The sequence below is a fragment of the Rhinoderma darwinii genome, chromosome 3, assembly GCF_050947455.1.
Source record: "Rhinoderma darwinii isolate aRhiDar2 chromosome 3, aRhiDar2.hap1, whole genome shotgun sequence".
Lineage (NCBI taxonomy): Eukaryota > Metazoa > Chordata > Amphibia > Anura > Rhinodermatidae > Rhinoderma > Rhinoderma darwinii.
The window spans coordinates 162,886,462-162,903,639 of record NC_134689.1 but is presented as its reverse complement, the minus strand read 5'-3'; the positions used below and the strand labels follow the sequence as shown (position 1 = coordinate 162,903,639).

Sequence of the window (17,178 nt, the reverse complement as noted above, 5' to 3'; positions counted from 1 at the left end):
TGATTAACTAGTATTTAACGTGTTAAGAGTCAAGTTAAGTTTTGCTACATCTGTATAAAGTCAACTGCAATTTGTGTTGTTCCTAAAGATACTATAAATGCCACATGTCTAGTGTCCAAAGTGTAGAGGGCTGTTGCTTTGTGTAGTGCCATGGGCAAGGAGCCTGTATGGCGGCACATGAAGTCCCTACGGTTCTGTATTAGGGAGCCGGAGGCAGGGCCCTGTATTAGGGCACAGGGTGAATCACTCCAGCAGGTGGAAGGGGTTGAGGCGCTGGCTCCCTTCCCTGCTTGTTTCAGAAGCGCCTGGGCCCGGCGACTCAGCAGCCGCCTTTCCACCAGGGCGCTTCTGCACTCAGTGGCGTCGCTACCGCTGTAGCAGCCATAGCGGCTGCTAGTGGCGACACCGGGCATGGGGGCGCCCGTCGGGGGTATCTCCCTGCTCTGCTATCTACTAGCGCCACTGTAGCTCCCTGAAGGAGCGGAATCCCAGTGTGGTCGGGGATTCCACTCCTGGACGGAGCGCTTGATGTCTCTGTCCATATATGGACAGTGACATCAGGGGCAACTCCTGAAGCAGAATCCCCAACCACAACAGTGCCGGAGATTCCACTCCAGGAGTTACCCCTGATGTCACTGTCCATATATGTACAGAGACATCAAACGGATCGCTCCAGGAGTGGAATCCCCGGCCAAAGGGGTATTCCGCTCCTTCAGAGAGCTACAGTGCCACGATCTACAGGAAGGGGGGGGGGTGCTATCTACAAGGGGCTGTGTGGGACTACCTACCAGGGGTCTGTGTGGCACTACCGACCAGGGGGCTGTGTGGCACTACCTACCAGGGGCTGTGTGGCAATACCTACAGCGGGCTGTGTGGCACTACCTACAAGGGGGCTGTGTGGCAATACCTACAGGGGGCTGTGTGGCACTACCTACAAGGGGGCTGTGTGGCAATTTTACTGTGAGTGGGGGGCTGATGGCCATTTTACTGTGAGTGGGGGGCTGATGGTAATTTTACTATGAGTGGGGGGCTGATAGTCTTCAAGTGATTTCCACCTCTGAGCTCCAATTGAAATTAATAGGAGGCAGAAAATACCTGCGGCGCCCGTTTGGAGTGCTTTTTTGCCTGCGTCTTTCGCTTTAGCTTCAATGGCTTAAAGAAAATATTTGGTAGGGGTGCCCTGAGGAAATTTTATTTTTCTAGTGGTGCTTCGAGTCCGAAAAGGTTGGGAAACTCTGTACTGGGCTACAGGATCATCACAACGGCGTGGAGCATCTCAGTTCGTCGTGGGAACGGGGCCTTGGTGAGTACAATTTTCGTTTTGTTTGGGGCTACTGTCTACAAGGGGGAGATGGGGGGCTGTATGGCACGAACTACAAGGGGGAGGTGGGGAATTATAGCACTGTCTACAGGGAGACTATGGCACAATCTACAGGAGGGCACTATCAACAAGGGGAGGGGGCTGTGTGTGGCAGCCAGGGGAAGGGGACATTATACTGTGTAGGGGCACTACAGGAGGCAATATACTATGTGTGGCACTTAGGGGGCATAATACTGTGTGTGCACAGAGGACAAAATACTGTGTCCTTGAAGGAGTTATAATATATTATTAAATATTATTATACTGTATGGGGGGGCGCTAAAGGGGCATTATACTGTGTGGGCACTATATGGGGCATTATACTTTTTTTATGGGGCATTTTTTTTATTATGGGGTTGGGTGCCGAAAGATAATTTTGCACGGGGCGCCATCTTTCCTAAGGCCGGCCCTGGCTGGAGGTACTCCATTATCTGCTGTGTGCACCCTATTTTCCACTAGTAGCAATGCTATATTCCATTTTACAGCATGTCATGGGACATGGCACTTTTCTCTCACAGATTCAGTATATTATCTGACAGAAAATAACTCTATGCCATATGAAATTGGAGGTACAGTATGTGCCCATGGATTTCTATAGGTGATGTATTATGGATCTGTAAGGCTATGTTCACACGGGGTATTTTGCAGGAGGAATATCTGCCTCAAAATTCCGTTTGGAACTTTGAGGCAGATTTTCCTCTCCCTGCACGCCGATTTTCGTGCCGTTTTTCGCCCGCGGCCATTGAGCGCCGCGGGCATAAAACAGCGTGAAATACGCTTTCTCTGCCTCCCATTGAAGTCAATGGGAGGTCAGAGGCGGAAGCGCCCGAAGATAGGGCATGTCGCTTCTTTTTCCCGCGAGGCAGTTTTACTGCTCGCGGGAAAAAGACGCCGACGCCTCCCATTGAAATCAATGGGAGGCATTTTCGGGCCGTTTTTGCCGAGTTTTGCGACGCGGTTTCCGCATCAAAAAACTCGGCAAAATACCCCGTGTGAACATAGCCTTAGGCCTCTGTATGAAGCCTAACCTCAGATTACTACTATTTAGTTTAAAAAAATCAACACAGGAGATCAAATTTTCAGATTATGAGTAGAACGCTGGGAATTGTGACAAAAAAAACATTGGGGTTGTTCATTTTGTCTGATAGTTATGTAACATGAAATGTTGGCATCAGGACTGAGGTGAAATTTATATAACTTGCATTGTCCTGTGTAAACAATTATCATCCATGAGAAATATGTCAGTGTGTGAATGAGGACAAAAGGGAAGTCAGATGTGTGGAGCCAGCCTGAAGAATCAGCAGACACTGTACCTTACAGTAGTGGTGACCCAGAGGAATGTTCTCACCACAGTGCAGGTTTACTATGAGCGGCCATATTGTTACATGAAGAGGCTAGAGGCGCAGAGTATGAACGCTTGTCTATCTAGACCTGTGTAGACAAGTTGACTCTCGGCACACAAGGGGTTACCGCTTCAGCCATCATTGACAGCTCCGGCACTAGTACGCGCCTGGACACGCCCTCCCGAAAGGAGCGCGAACCGAGGCGGCCGGCGCACGTTACCATGGAGACAATGGGGGGGGGGGGGGAGTACGTGCTGACGCCTCCCGTTGTATATGAGCGCGGGCGGCGGGCTATCTGCTCCTCTTATTATTTTGCCGCCATCCTAGAGGGGCGCTCTCTCTTCCTCCAGTCAAACTGCGCGGCGGCAGCGGACTTTTCGCTCTGTCACCCCGGTAAGAGCTCTTGTCGCTTATTTCCTGAGCGGGGGCTCATGGTATGTGGGTTTTTAGGGCTCGGTGTGACGTGAGTTGCCGCGTGTGTAGCCGCAGGCAGCGGTGACTTAGGGCGTAGGTACTCCCTCCAGTGTCAGCCTGTATGTCTGCTGCGCACGTTGTGTTGCTGCTCCTGGATGCCTGGGCGATGTCCTGGTAGGACAGACAGGCCGCGGGCTGCAGGTCCTACTAGGCAAATCTATACAAAGCATCTTTCTCGGGGAGCGCCCGGTACTAGGTCTTGACACCGAAGGCCATTAAGCCCTGTAACACTAAGGGCGTCACCGGTGCCCTCTATGATGTTGGCATGTAAAGGCAGGTGCATAGAGTCCCTGAGCGGCCTGTCTCGGATGATGTCGCACACACGTAGCGGCATTGTCGGAAAACCCGCAGAGAGCTACACGTGTTACTGTATTGATCGCACCGAGTAGCGGATGCGGTTCTGCACATCCACGCTCTGCTGCAACGTGCTGTTCTCTTCCTGCCGGAACCAGCAGTGACCCTGTGGCTGGTCCACCACGTGGTGTCGGCGGCCTCCTCATCCTGGATGGGCTCACGCTATGACTACTGAGCTGTATGTGGCAAGTTACCCTGACCAGAGTGATCATAGCGGTGTCATCCTGCTTCCAGTCTTGTCCTGTAGGCCGGAACTTTTGTCAATTGCTATTTAAACCACAGTTGACTTTGTCATTGTCTAACACATCCTGCCATGTTATTGAAGCGCCTGATCCTATTTCACTGCTGTACCGTGGCGTTCTTGATTATCTTTGGCCTTCTCCTGATCAGATTAGTTCGGGTCAGATTAATGATTTATCTATAGTATCAAAAACGATTAGTTCTGTCCCATAAAAATCTCCCATTGCATGGGAGTTTCCAATGACTGACTTGAGAAAAAAAAAAGGCATGGAGAAGCACTGCAGCCCTTCATTGTAGCAAGTGCTGGGGGCCACAGGGCATGGACCTCACTTCCAACCATAAATGACATGTGTAAAGGTTAACTTTTCCCTATAAAGGGATGATCAAAAGGAAATGGAGTTTCTTGTCTAAATAGCATCAGTCCTGGTGATGGACTACTTTTAAGTGGAAGCTTCAATCAAATAGAGCTTTTTAATGTCTGCTTTGGTCAGCCACTGGTTACCTTCAAGCTTTGGTGCAACAACTGGACTTCAGTGATGTTGCACCCATTGCGACCTGTCACAGATGTGCGATGTAGTATCACATTGAACCATTGAGGGCAGAAAAATAACTTTAAATGGGGTCTCGTTTGTCCATCTGCCCCCCCCCCCCCCCAAACGCTGACCTTGCTAGTTAGGTATAATGGAAATCGGTGGTAACGTTCCTGTTACACAGCTTCGTTGTCGCATAAGTGTAAAGTACTCTTATTGTGCCACCATGAGCTGTATACAAGGGTTTGGCATATTGAGGCAGTTGACAGATTCTGTATGGAACGGCCTATGATGCTGAAGATGGCTAGATTGATCTTTCAACTTGGGAGGGATGGTAGGTATTAGAACTTAGGATGCCCGGTCGTGGATTCTTGCGGTCTAGTTTACGTAATGCGTGTGGTACAATAAAGTACTTTTTTACACTTGTGTAAGAACTTAGCTGTGTAATGGAGGAATGCCACTGCCCTATAGATAACTAGTGTGGTGTGAGTGGTTGAGAGGGGGACAAAGCTGTCAGACTCCCTTTATAAAAAAAAAAAAAAGACCGGTCACTAGGTCATATGTTGAACAGGTTAACTGACCTGAATCCCTGACTCAAGCACTTTTTTTCTTTTCTTTGAACCCCTCCCCCATTCCATATGTGGCTCACTGTTGTCGGCTCCCTCTCTTGCTATAGTTAGCCAACGAGATGGAGCTAGCTTCCCTGTCTCTGATTATGACCAATCAGCACAAGGCATTTCACTCCCTGTTGGCTAGCTACAGCAAGTGGGCAGAGGTAGCCAACTCAACAGTGGGCCATATCTTTGGAATGGACGGTCCAGTAAAAATTTAAAAAAAACGCCGGCATCGGAGAGCCGTCTTTGGGTCAGTAAATCAGTTGAACTTATATGACCTAGTGACAGGTCTTTAACAGTAGGTTTATTAGAAAGTGTTTAAAGAGAACCTCTTCACCTGCCCATACGTGTGCAGCGGAGTGTACCATGTAATAGGCAGGGCTGGACAAACGGTCTCACAAATTTTTAGTCCTCCTTTATTTAGATAACGGTGACACTATACTTGGCGCCCAATGTTTAACCCCCTGAATTGTCAATGAGGCGTGTTATTGGCAAGTTGTCGTGTAAAATCGCTGTAACAGTGTCTAATCCGCTACGGACAGTGTCACAGCAAGAGCTGGAGAGGAGCGTGTGCATGTGCAGCTCTGCCACCACCACGGACCAGAAGATGAGAAGGTGAATTTATCTGTTCCATGGCGGCGGGAGTATCGGGTGCCGTAAAGGGTTCTGTTTTTTTTGACGGAATCAATAGCGCAGTCGACTGCGCTATTCTGTCAAGAAAAGGAACCCTTTCGGGACAGTAACAAAAGGAAACCGTTAGCAAAGTTTCCATCACCATTTAGATCAATGGTGATGCAAACGGAAGCTATGGTTTCTGTTTGCCTTTCCGTTGAGGGGTTCCCCTTATGTAAAGCTCAGATGGAACACCTGAAGAGAAACACGATGCTGATGTGGACAGGCCCTAACTCTGCAAATAATAAACATTTCTGGGGAAAACATACGCTAGTCATCAACATCATAGCGCCTAATACACTAGTAGATAGGGCCTTCATAAACTAGTGACCGGTCCTCTAATAAAATAAATTGGCTGCTGCGGTTATTTACCCCGGAGCATAAGCGTGTGAATACATCCTGTGTCCTGGCTGCTGCTTGCAGGGATTGCTCAGGGCTGCTTTACCTACCTGGGTAACTTGTCTGTCTGCTGAGGTGTTAGTAATGGATAGTACTTTTGTTCCTAGGACTTAGCTGTTGAAAAGGTGAGAGTATCCACCTCTGGTTTTCAGTTGCTTTGACTTGGCACTTTCTTTTAAATCATATCTTGGTTTCTTTTTAATGTATATGCCACAATTGTCAGGCAGGTCCCAGATGTATCTCTAGAACGGGGCCCCCTAAACCCGTTCTTCCCTTCTGTGTGCCAGCTGCCACTTGCAATTTCTGACCATGTATGTAGAAAACAACATGGCTCGCTGAGCTTTGCTATTTTCGTAACTCCCATAGAAGCGAATGTCCGTTATGGAAACAGTTTAGCGCGCATGCTATTTCCCACATCGTTGCGGATATGTCACTCAGGTCTCGTGGGTACAGCCACTGTACCCACGAGATCAGGAGCGCGATTGTCACACAGCCGGCCTGTCGGTTTTACATTGACAGGCAATACTCTGGCAAACCAAAGCATTATATCTGATTGGAAAGTGAAGTCCCCTAGTGGGACTAAGAAAAATAGTGGATTTGATTTTGTGTAAAGTAGTTTTATTTAGTAAATGTAAAAAAAATAAATTAACGCTTTCACATATATGGTATCACCGCGATCTTAATGACTCAAACGAAGTTGACACATTAATTAACCCCTTAACTACCACCTATACGCCTTTTCATGGCGGCCATTAAGGATACTTATGCCAGAGCGCCACCTTTTCACGACGCTATGACATAAGCCTGGTACGGGTGTCCTGTGCTAGCTAAAGCAGGTGTCAGGTGGTCTAAAGACTGCCGGGCACCTGCTCTTATGGGTGGGATCTTTCAACAACTCACCCTTTTAACCCCTTAGATGCGGCGCTCAATAGTGAGCGCCGCATCCAAGTGGTTTTTGAGGGAGGGTGCTCCCTCTCACCCCATCGGCACCCTGCAATCGTAGGGTACTGATGGCAGCCAGGGGACTAACACAGGCCCCCAGGTTTGCCTGTAGTGGATGCCTGCTAGGCCATGCCTTAGGCATGACCTAGCAGGTGCCTGTCAGTTTTACACTGACAGGCAATAATACGCTGCAATACAGAAGTGTTGCCATGTATTATCAAAGCGATCAGAAGATCGCATAGTGATGTCCCCTAGTGGGACTAAAAATAGTTATCAAAAAGTTTAATAAAGTTAATAATAAATAAAAAAATGTTAAACCCACTTTTTCTCTTATAAAATACTTTAATATGAAATTGCGGCGTTTGTAGCGACCCCCACCTATAAAGCGATTACATTGTTTAACCCGCATGGTGAACGCCGTAAAAAATAAAATAAACAAACCATGCCAGACTTGCTGTGTTCTGTTCATCCGGCCTTCCAAAACATTTGATAAAGTTGCATGTACTTCAAAATGGTACCAATAAAAAGTAGAAGTCATTCTGCAAAAATCAAGCCCTCATACAGCTTAATCGGTGTAAAAATAAAACCATTATGGCTCTTAAAACATGGCGACACAAACAAATTTTCTAACGTTTTTACTGTATAAAAGTAGCAAAACCTACAAAATCTATATAAATTTGGTATCCCCACAATCGTAATAACCTTCAGTGGGTCATGTCATTTATACCACACAGTAAACGGTGTAAATCTAAGACGCAAATGTGCGAAATTTGTTTTTCCATTACTCCCCCAAAAAAAGTTAATAAAATGTAATCAATAAATTCTATGTACCCCAAAATGGTGCTATTAAAAAATACAACTTGTCCTGCAAAAACAAGACCTTGATACAGCTATGGCGACACAAAAAAAAAAAGTTATAGTTTTCGGAATGAGACGATGGAAAAACTTAATAGCTTGTCATTAAGGTTTAAAACAGAATGGTCAAGGGGTTAAACCACTGGGTGAACGGTGTCCAAAAAAACAAATTTTATTTTTGGTGGGGGGGGGGGGGGGGTGTGTGTCAATGTACCATGCACACCAAAATATTACCAATGAAAACTACACCTTGTCCCGCAAAAAAAACAGCCCACAAGGCTACAGTGACACAAAAGTAAGTTATGGCTCTTTGAATGCAGCGATGCAAAAAACTTTTTGTTTTTTTTAAAAAAGATTTTTATTGTGCAAACATAGGAAAACGTATAAAACCTTTACATATTTGGTATCCCTGTAATTGCGCCGTCCCATAGAATAAAGGTAACATGTTTATGCCACAGTGAACAGCGTAAATGTTAAACGCGAACAACAATGCTGGGATAGCTCTTTATTTTCAATTCCCTCCTAAAATAAAGTTAATAAGAGTAAGGCCTCATGCACACGACCGTAAAAACTCCCGTTATTACGGGTCGTAATTACGACCCGTAATAACGGGCTCATAGACTTCTATTGGCGACGGGTGCCTTCCCGTTTTCTCACGGGAAGGTGCCCGTGCCGTTGAAAAAGATAGAACATGTCCTATTTCAGGCCGTAATAACGGCACGGACAGTCCATAGAAGTCTATGGAGCTCTCGTAATGACGGGTGGCTACATGTGTGCACCCATCATTACGGCAGCGTTGCTAAGCGACGTCAGTAAATAGTCACTGTCCAGGGAGCTGAAAGAGTTAACTGATCGGCAGTAACTCTTTCAGCACCCTGGACAGTGACTACCGATCAGTATAAACCTGTAAAAAATAAAAGACTTTCATACTTACCGAGAACTTCCTGCTTCCTCCAGTCCGGTCTCCCGCCCGTTGCCTTGGTGACGCGTCCCTCTCGACATCCGGCCTGACGTCCTGGATGACGTTTCAGGCCATGTGACCGCTGCAGCCAATCACAGCTCAATCACAGGCTGCAGCGGTCACATGGGCTGCCGCGTCATCCAGGGATGTCGGACGCGTCACCAAGACAACAGCCGGGTAAGTATGAATTTCTTTAACTTTTATTACAGAAAAGGCTGTCCCTTCTCTCTATCCTGCACTGATAGAGAAGGGGCTGCCGATTAGTGCAGTGCTATTTTGCCGCCAAAAACGTGCCCGTAAATACGGGTGGAATACGGGTGACACCGGACCCATATTTACGGGCATGGGTTCGTAAATACTGGTGCAAAACGGGTGGAATACGTGTGACACCGGACCCGTATTTACGCCAGTATTTACGGGTGGGAAAAAATACGGTCGTGTGCATGAGGCCTTAATCAATATATTATGCACCCAAAGATGGTGCAATTGAAAAATACAACTCGTCCTGCAAAAAACCAAGCCCTTATAGGGCTATGTCGACTGAAAAGTAAAACAAAGGTATCACTCTTAGAATGTGACAGTGAAAAAACAATAAATACTTCTTAGTCATTAAGGGGTTAAACTGCAGACTACCATATGCTCCAGGCTTCTAGTGACCCCCACAAGATGGAAATACGTCAGTGGTTGTGCCCTGTAAATGCCTTCTTTCAGCAGAAAATGTTCAATTCCTCCCACTGTCATTCAGCGCTGCTTCCCTTATTTATATAGTGGTTTTGGAGTTAGAGCCTGAAAGGATTTCCCAGCCTCATACACAGGTTGTGTGGAAGCTGCTGATTGGCTACATGTTACTTAGCTCCTTATTGGTGATTCAAATGAGGTGGAAACTTTAGCCGCAAGAGGGAGGCTTCAGCTTTGTTCAGAGGTATACATGGAGCTGCAGATCACACACAATGAAGGTAAAATTAAAAAAAAAACAAAAAAAAACTAATTTTGATCAGTAGTTTGTTACATTGCATGTACTAGTCCTTAATGAATTAGAATTAACTTTTTTGATATTCTATTTTAGTAAAGCGAAACTCCTATATAGATTCAGTACACAGTGATCTATTTCTAGCATTCTTTTCTTTTAATGTTGATGCGTATAGCTAACCGTTAATTAAAACCCAAAACTGCTCATCTTCTTACAATTGTAGTAGAAGACCCCCCCCCCCAAATGTGACAGAGCACATATCGCGTCTCTTGTGAAAAGTCCCTTTATCACGCACCCAAAAACGAATAGGCAAGTCTGGGTTGCAAAAAATGGACCAGAATAGGGTACACTGTTTTTCAAAATGGACACGCACCGTGAATAAAAAGTGGAACTGATGTGTAAATAGGCCCATTGAGCTGCATGAGTCAGTGTGTTGTCCGTTGTTAAAACGCAATAAGTTTGTGCGAATAAGACCTTAGATTGACGCTAAACAGGAAGTTGGCAAGCGTGAGCTATCTTACTATAGCTAAAATGGCAAATGGTACAGTTAAAGGCTATGTAAGCCTTTTGAACATGTTTTATAAAATAAAAAAAGTAACTGTTTTAAGCAATAAATATGTACTCTGAGATGCATCGCTTGTATCCTGGATACATAGAAATAGAAGCTGTATCTTGTGCTTAAAGAGGCTCTGTCACCACATGTGCCCTATCTTCTACATAATATGATCGCCACTTTAATGCAGATTACAGCAGTTTTTTTTATTTAAACCATAAATTTTGACAGTTATGACCTATATTAGCTTTATGCTAATTACTTTCTTAATGGACAACTGGGTGTGTTGTTTTTTGACCAAGTGGGTGTTGTTGAGAGAAGTGTGTGATGCTGACTAATGGGTGTCATACACTTCTCTCCATTCATTTACACAGCACATAGTGATCTAGCTAGATAACTATGTGCAGTCACTTACTCACATATTAACGTTACTGAAGTGTCGGGGTTGTGAATAGACATCACTACCAGCCAGGACGGGATGTCTATTCACAATCCCGACACTTCGGTAACGTTTGTGTGCTGTAAGTACCACACAAACGTTACCGAAGTGTCAGGATTCAGAATAGACATCACATCCCGGCTGGTAGTGATGTCTATTTACTGTCAAGACACTTCAGTATAGGGATGCATCGAAACTTTGATACTGTGCATCCCCAAACGGTTTGATACCGCTATTTCCTGTATTTCGATACTTGGCTGCACAGCTAAGTATAGTAATACATAAATGTATGAGAGCGGGGCTGCAGCTGTGTAATTCAGCCATTGCCCCACTCCTGAGTCCTGATAACAAGTGCGCTGGGTCAGGATGATGTGCCGCGGCCAGCGCTGCACTAATGAGCGGCGGCACTGAAGACAGAACATGGGTGCACTGCAAAACACCCCCGTTCTGTCTTCAGTGCCTGAACCGCCGCTCATTAGTGCAGCGCCGGCCGAATCTCCTCATGCTGACCGCGCACGCTCTTCCTGTCAGGAGCGGGGCAATGGCTGTATTACACAGCCGCAGCCCTGCTGGCGGAGATCAGAGATACCTCATCTCTGCCGCTATTCCCCTGAATGCTGCGATCACAGCGGACTTCAGCATTCAGGCGAAAATGAGAAGGGGGGATGCCCATAGATCGCGTCACAGGGAATTCCTGTGACTCTATCGAGGGACATCCAATTTATATGGGCAGACGGCTCAGGGTCTATTGACGGACCCCAGGACTGTCTTACCATATTTCTTGTTAGGGCATACTGAGGTATGTCCTAACTGCCAGTGTACTATCAGCACACAGTCTAATGTACTGGCACATATCTGATATATGTCAGTACATTAAAGTTTAAAAATAAAGTAATGTTAAATAAAAAAAAATACACACACCTTTTTTACAATAAACATTAAAATAAGTCTCAATACATAAAACATCCACACATATTGGGTATTGGTGCGGCCCTAATAACCTGCACAACAATTTTTTTTTGTCATTTATGATGTGTACGCTGTGAAAAAATGAAATAAACACTGCTTTCAATCACTTATTAATGTGAGCCACGAGGTGCGATGAATTTAACCTCCATGTTCTTCACATTAATAGTAATTAACCCCATGTACCTCACACATTAACCCATTATGACTGAGAAACATGATGGGATTAATTACTTGCTCCTCACATCAGAAAACGGAAGAACTTTTTTTTTATTACTGTTGGCAAAGTATCGAAATCGCAATACTAAACTAAGTATCTGTATCGAAGTCCAAATTCTGGTATTGTGACCCCTACTTCAGTAACATTAAAATTTGAGTAAGTGACTGCACATAGTGGTCTAGCTAGATCACTATCTGCTGTGTAAATGAATGGAGAGAAGTGTATGATGCTGATTGGTCACTGATTGGTCAGCGTCATACACTTCTCTCCACAACGCCCACTTGGTCAAAAAGTAAAACACGCCCAGTTGTCCATTAAGAAAGTAATTAGCATAAAGCTAATATAGGTCACAACTGTCAAAATTGATGGATCTCTGTCAATTAAAGTCATTAGCATAAAGCTAATAGGTCATAACTGTCAAACTATCGTTTTCTAAATAAACTCTGCTGTAAAATGTCCTCTAGTCTGAACCCCATCACAACTGGGACCTGGGAAGGCAGCATCATGTTGTGGGTGTTCTTTGCAGGAGGGACTGGTGCACTTCACAAACTAGATGCCTTTATGTTAGGCCCCATGCACATGAACATGTTTTTGCATCCGCAATTCCCCCGAAAATCCACGGGAGAATTGCGGACCCATTCATTTCTATGGGCTCATACACACTATCCATGTTTTCACGGGTCCCCGCATGTCCGCAAATCCGTGCCGCACAAACTCAGGACATGTCTCATTACGGCCCGCAAACTCGATGCGGACATGCCCATAGAAGTCAATGGGCCCGTGGAAAATGCGGGTACACCTCCGTGTCAACCGCAGTTTGCGGATTTGCGGAAGTGTTGCTAGGCGACGACAGGGAATGAGTTCTGTCGTCCTGTTTTACCTAAGCTTTTTTTTTTTTATCCGCATTTTGCGGATTACATCCGTGAAATGTCCTCCGCAGTTAATCCGTAACACTGTCCTGGAATTTGCGGACCAGAAAAACACTACGGTCGTGTGCATGAGGCCTTAAAGAGAAATCAGTCCGGAAGGTAAAGCTGTGTGTTTTTCAAATGGACGACCCCAATCGTGCTTATAAAGTTGTGACAAAATAACTTTAGGACAACAAAGTGAAGGTAACTGAGTGGCCATCACAAAGCCCTGAATTCAGGCCCATAGAAAAATGGGCCAAACGAAGTGTGCGAGCAAGGAGGCCTACAGTCCTGACTCTGTTACACCAGTTCTGAAGCTTGTGAAAGGTTACCCAAAACATTTCACCCAAGTTAGACAATTTAAAGGCAGTGCTAACAAATACTAACAATGTGTGAACTTCTTAGCCACTGGGATTCTGATGAGAGAAATAAATCATTATACTAGTAATCTGACCTTTTCACATTCTTGAAATATAGTAGTGATCATAACTGACCTAAGAGGGAATGAGTACTAAGATTAAATGTCAGGAATTGTGAACGTGAGTTTTAATGAGGCTAAGGTATGTGTAAACATATGATTCATCTAATGTATGCATGAATTCATATGAAGTTTTATTACAATGTATCTGTCTGCTATTGTAAGGCTATGTTCACACGGCAGATTTTGCTTGGCGGGTCCCGCCACAGAGTTACTCCTGCTGTCTGACGGAAGATTCTTACTCCCATTCACTTCAGTGGGACGTTTGTGTGGACTCTGCCCGAAGATCAGGCAGGACACTTTTGTCCGCTAGCAAGGAAAAAAGTGTTTGCCTCCCTTTAAAATGAATTGGAGGCGGAAAAATCTGCTGGAAAAAAAAATAAAAATCCTGTGAACATAGCCCGAACTGGCTTGTTCACTATGCAATATTTTGTTTGTAAGCTGCTTTATAACCAAATCACTACAATCTGTTTCTCTTAGGTGTTAAAATCTGAACAGAATGGCTAACATAGACAAGTGAGTATACTGTGTGCGTGTTTGCTATTTTTGCCGCAAAATCTCAGCTTTTCCATTAGCAACTGTTGCTTTTTGTTGCAGCTTTTACCTCCAATGAAATTCTGCAGAGCGTGGATAGTTTTGCAGCGACTGTAATACGCTGTGGATTTTCAACCATGAAATTGTTGTGAATTCAGTGTGCACATACCCTATGTGTATGCTTGCATATACTATGATTTGGGTCCACACACTTTTAACCCCTTACAGTAGAATGACTTACTTATACGTAATCTGGTGCGGTTAGTTTCCGTACATGGATGTCATTCTGAACGCTGCGGGAGCCAGGCTGTGACTGAGTTAGGCTTTCGTTGCAATGGCCGGGATTGGAGATAAGCCTGATCCCGTCTGTTAAAAAAATAAATGAAAAAGTGTTCACCTAAAAGGAAATTAAGGCCTCATGCACACGACCGTATTTTTGTCCACCCGTAAATACGGGTAGTTGGTCACACGTATTTGACTTGTATTGCACCTGTATTTACGGGCACGTTTTTGGCTGCAAAATTACTGCAGTAATCGGCAGCACTTCTCTCTATCAGTGCAGGATAGAGAGAAGGGAGAGCCCTCTCCGTAATAAAAGTAAAAAAATTCATACTTACCCGGCCGTTGTCCTTGGTGACGCGTCCCTCTCCTGACATCCAGCCCGACCTCCCTGGATGACGCAGCAGTCCATGTGATTGGCTGCAGCGGTCACATGGGCTGTAACGTCATCCCAGGAGGCCGGACTGGAGGAGGAAGCAGGGAGTTCTGGGTAAGTATGAACATTTTATTTATTTTTTTCAGTGACTATTTACGGACGTCGCCTAGCAACGCTCCCGTAATTACGGATGCACACACGTAGTCACCTGTAATTACGGGAGCCCCATAGACTTCTATGGGCCTGCCCGTGCCGTAATTACGGCCTGAAATAGGACATGTTCTATCTTTTTCAACGGCACGGGCACCTTCCCGTAAGCATACGGGGAGGTACCCGTGGCCAATAGAAGTCTATGGGCCCGTAATTACGGGAGTTTTTACGGTCGTGTGCATGGGGCCTTAAGCCATTTTTATGGAAAAAATAGTTTTCTAAAAGTATTAAAAAAATAATATTTTACGTATGGTGTCACTGCGATCGTAGCAACCTGAATAATTTAGTTGGCGTGTTATGTAAGCCGCAGGGGATATGCCGTACAAAAAAACGGATTGCTTTTTTTCTCCCCCTCCCAATAAAAAGGTAATCAAGAAATGCCATGTACCCCAAAAATGGTGTGTTTTTTTTTTTACCTTATCCCACATAAAACAAACCCGCATATGGGTAAATAGACTGAGATGTTATGGCTTTAGGAAATCAACGACGCATGAAAACAGTGAAACATAAACAAACTGAACATATTTTGTATTACCGACCCATAGGATAAAGTTAGAACATTAAACTCACGCCATTTACAGTGTGGCGTAAATAACAGGTAACTAAAGGTTCAACAACCTTCTGACATCTCAGAAGTCTTGATTGGTGGGGGTCTGAGCACTGAGACCCCCCACCAATCGCAAAAAACTAAGCTGCAGAAGCGCTCGTGTGAGCACTGAACCGCTTTGTGTCTGGCTTTTTCCAGAGAGCCGATGTAGCGGTGTACTGGCTCATAAGATTTCTATTGAGCCTGTACGCTGACTTTATCCCGAAATCGATGTAGCAAACAAGGCAGCTCACACAAGCGCTCCTGCCGCTTCGTTTTAGCAATTTTGGTGGTTGGTCTCCGTGCTCGGACCCCCACCAATCAAGCCTTCTGACATGTCAGAAGTTTGAATGTTACCCTTAAAAACCCAAACAATGGTTCAAAAAAAAAAAAAAAAGATGTCAACATTCCCCTCCCATAAAAAGTTTTATATAATTTATTGATTGACTTTACCCAAAATGCTGCCATTGAAAAATAAATCCTCCTAAGGCCTCATGCACACGACCGTATTTTTTCACACCCGTAAATACTGGCGTAAATACGGGTCCGGTGTCACACGTATTCCACCCGTTTTGCACCAGTATTTACGAACCCGTGCTCGTAAATATGGGTCCGGTGTCACACGTATTCCACCCGTATTTACGAGCACGTTTTTGGCAGCAAAATAGCACTGCACTAATCGGCAGCCCCTTCTCTCTATCAGTGCAGGATAGAGAGAAGGGACAGCCTTTTCTGTAATAAAAGTTAAAGAAATTCATACTTACCCGGCCGTTGTCTTGGTGACGCGTCCCTCTCTTCACATCCAGCCCGACATCCCTGGATGACGCGGCAGTCCATGTGACCGCTGCAGCCTGTGATTGACCTGTGATTGGCTGCAGCGGTCACATGGCCTGAAACGTCATCCAGGACGTCGGCCCGGATGTCGAGAGGGACGCGTCACCAAGGCAACGGGCGGGAGACCGGACTGGAGGAAGCAGGAAGTTGTCGGTAAGTATGAACGTCTTTTATTTTTATTTTTTACAGGATAGGGGATACATGTCTTGTTTATGGCAGAGCGGGGAGATACCTCCCCGCTCTGCCATAGTTTTCATTGTAGTCCCGGCGGTAGTTACGCCACTGGGCTGTGGCCTGCAGACCGGGTAGTCCCCTGACCTCGCCTCACCTCGCAACGCTCCCGTAATCACGGGTGAACACGCAGCCACCCATGATTACGGGAGCCCCATAGACTTCTATGGGATGCCCGTGCCGTTATTACGGCATGAAATAGGGCATGTTCTATCTTTTTTAACGGCACGGGTACCTTCCCGTGAGCAAACGGGAAGGTACCCGTGGCTAACAGAAGCCTATGAGCCCGTTATTGCGGGTCGTAATAACGACCCGCAATAACGGGTGTTTTTACGGTCGTGTGCATGAGGCCTAAAACTGTCAATAAAAAAAATTAGTCATGGCTCTAGGAATGTGCTGATGAAAAATAAAAAATAATTCTTGGTACTGAAGCCCAAGATAGTCCTTGTCTTTAACTGGGTTAGAGGTTGTCTAGTGTGTGTGTGGCACCCTACTCTGGTTTATGGAATAATTTGTAATCCAGCGACACCCTGATGTCGATATGCCCTTATTGAAAGGTGGTGGTCTGCACAAACCACCTCTCTCCTCGACCATTAAGGCATGTGGATGTTATAGATATGGGTGGGTGCCTGCTCTGGATTTATTTTTTGTTAGCGAATTGAACAAAGAGCTATTGCTCTGGAGTGCTTTGTTTTGTGTATCCAACCAATGGGTGTTTTTTAAAAATGTGGATGTGCCAGGGCACTTGGCAGCCCAACCCCTGTCCCTAGGTCTCCATTTTCTCTACCTGCCTAGATAAAACGGGTTAGCTGAGGTGGTAAACCCCTTTTAATATCTGTAATTATTACGT

The 17,178-nt window shown here is 45.4% G+C and overlaps 1 protein-coding gene across 5 annotated transcripts in view; it reads left to right on the top strand.

The window, feature by feature from the left end:
* Positions 1-2,951: 2,951 nt before the first annotated feature.
* NAP1L1 (nucleosome assembly protein 1 like 1) overlaps positions 2,952-17,178 on the top strand; it is a 45,093-nt gene continuing 30,866 nt past the window's right edge. For 3 of the 5 annotated variants that reach the window (XM_075856988.1, XM_075856989.1, XM_075856986.1), the window contains exons 1-2: positions 2,952-3,096; positions 13,759-13,794. In XM_075856988.1, coding sequence (XP_075713103.1) covers positions 13,778-13,794 — 17 coding nt within the window. In that variant the 5' untranslated portion in view covers positions 2,952-3,096; positions 13,759-13,777. Of the gene's footprint in view, positions 3,097-9,680; positions 9,701-13,758; positions 13,795-17,178 lie in introns of those variants that run through there. The other 2 variants (XM_075856987.1, XM_075856991.1) reach the window with 2 other exon arrangements.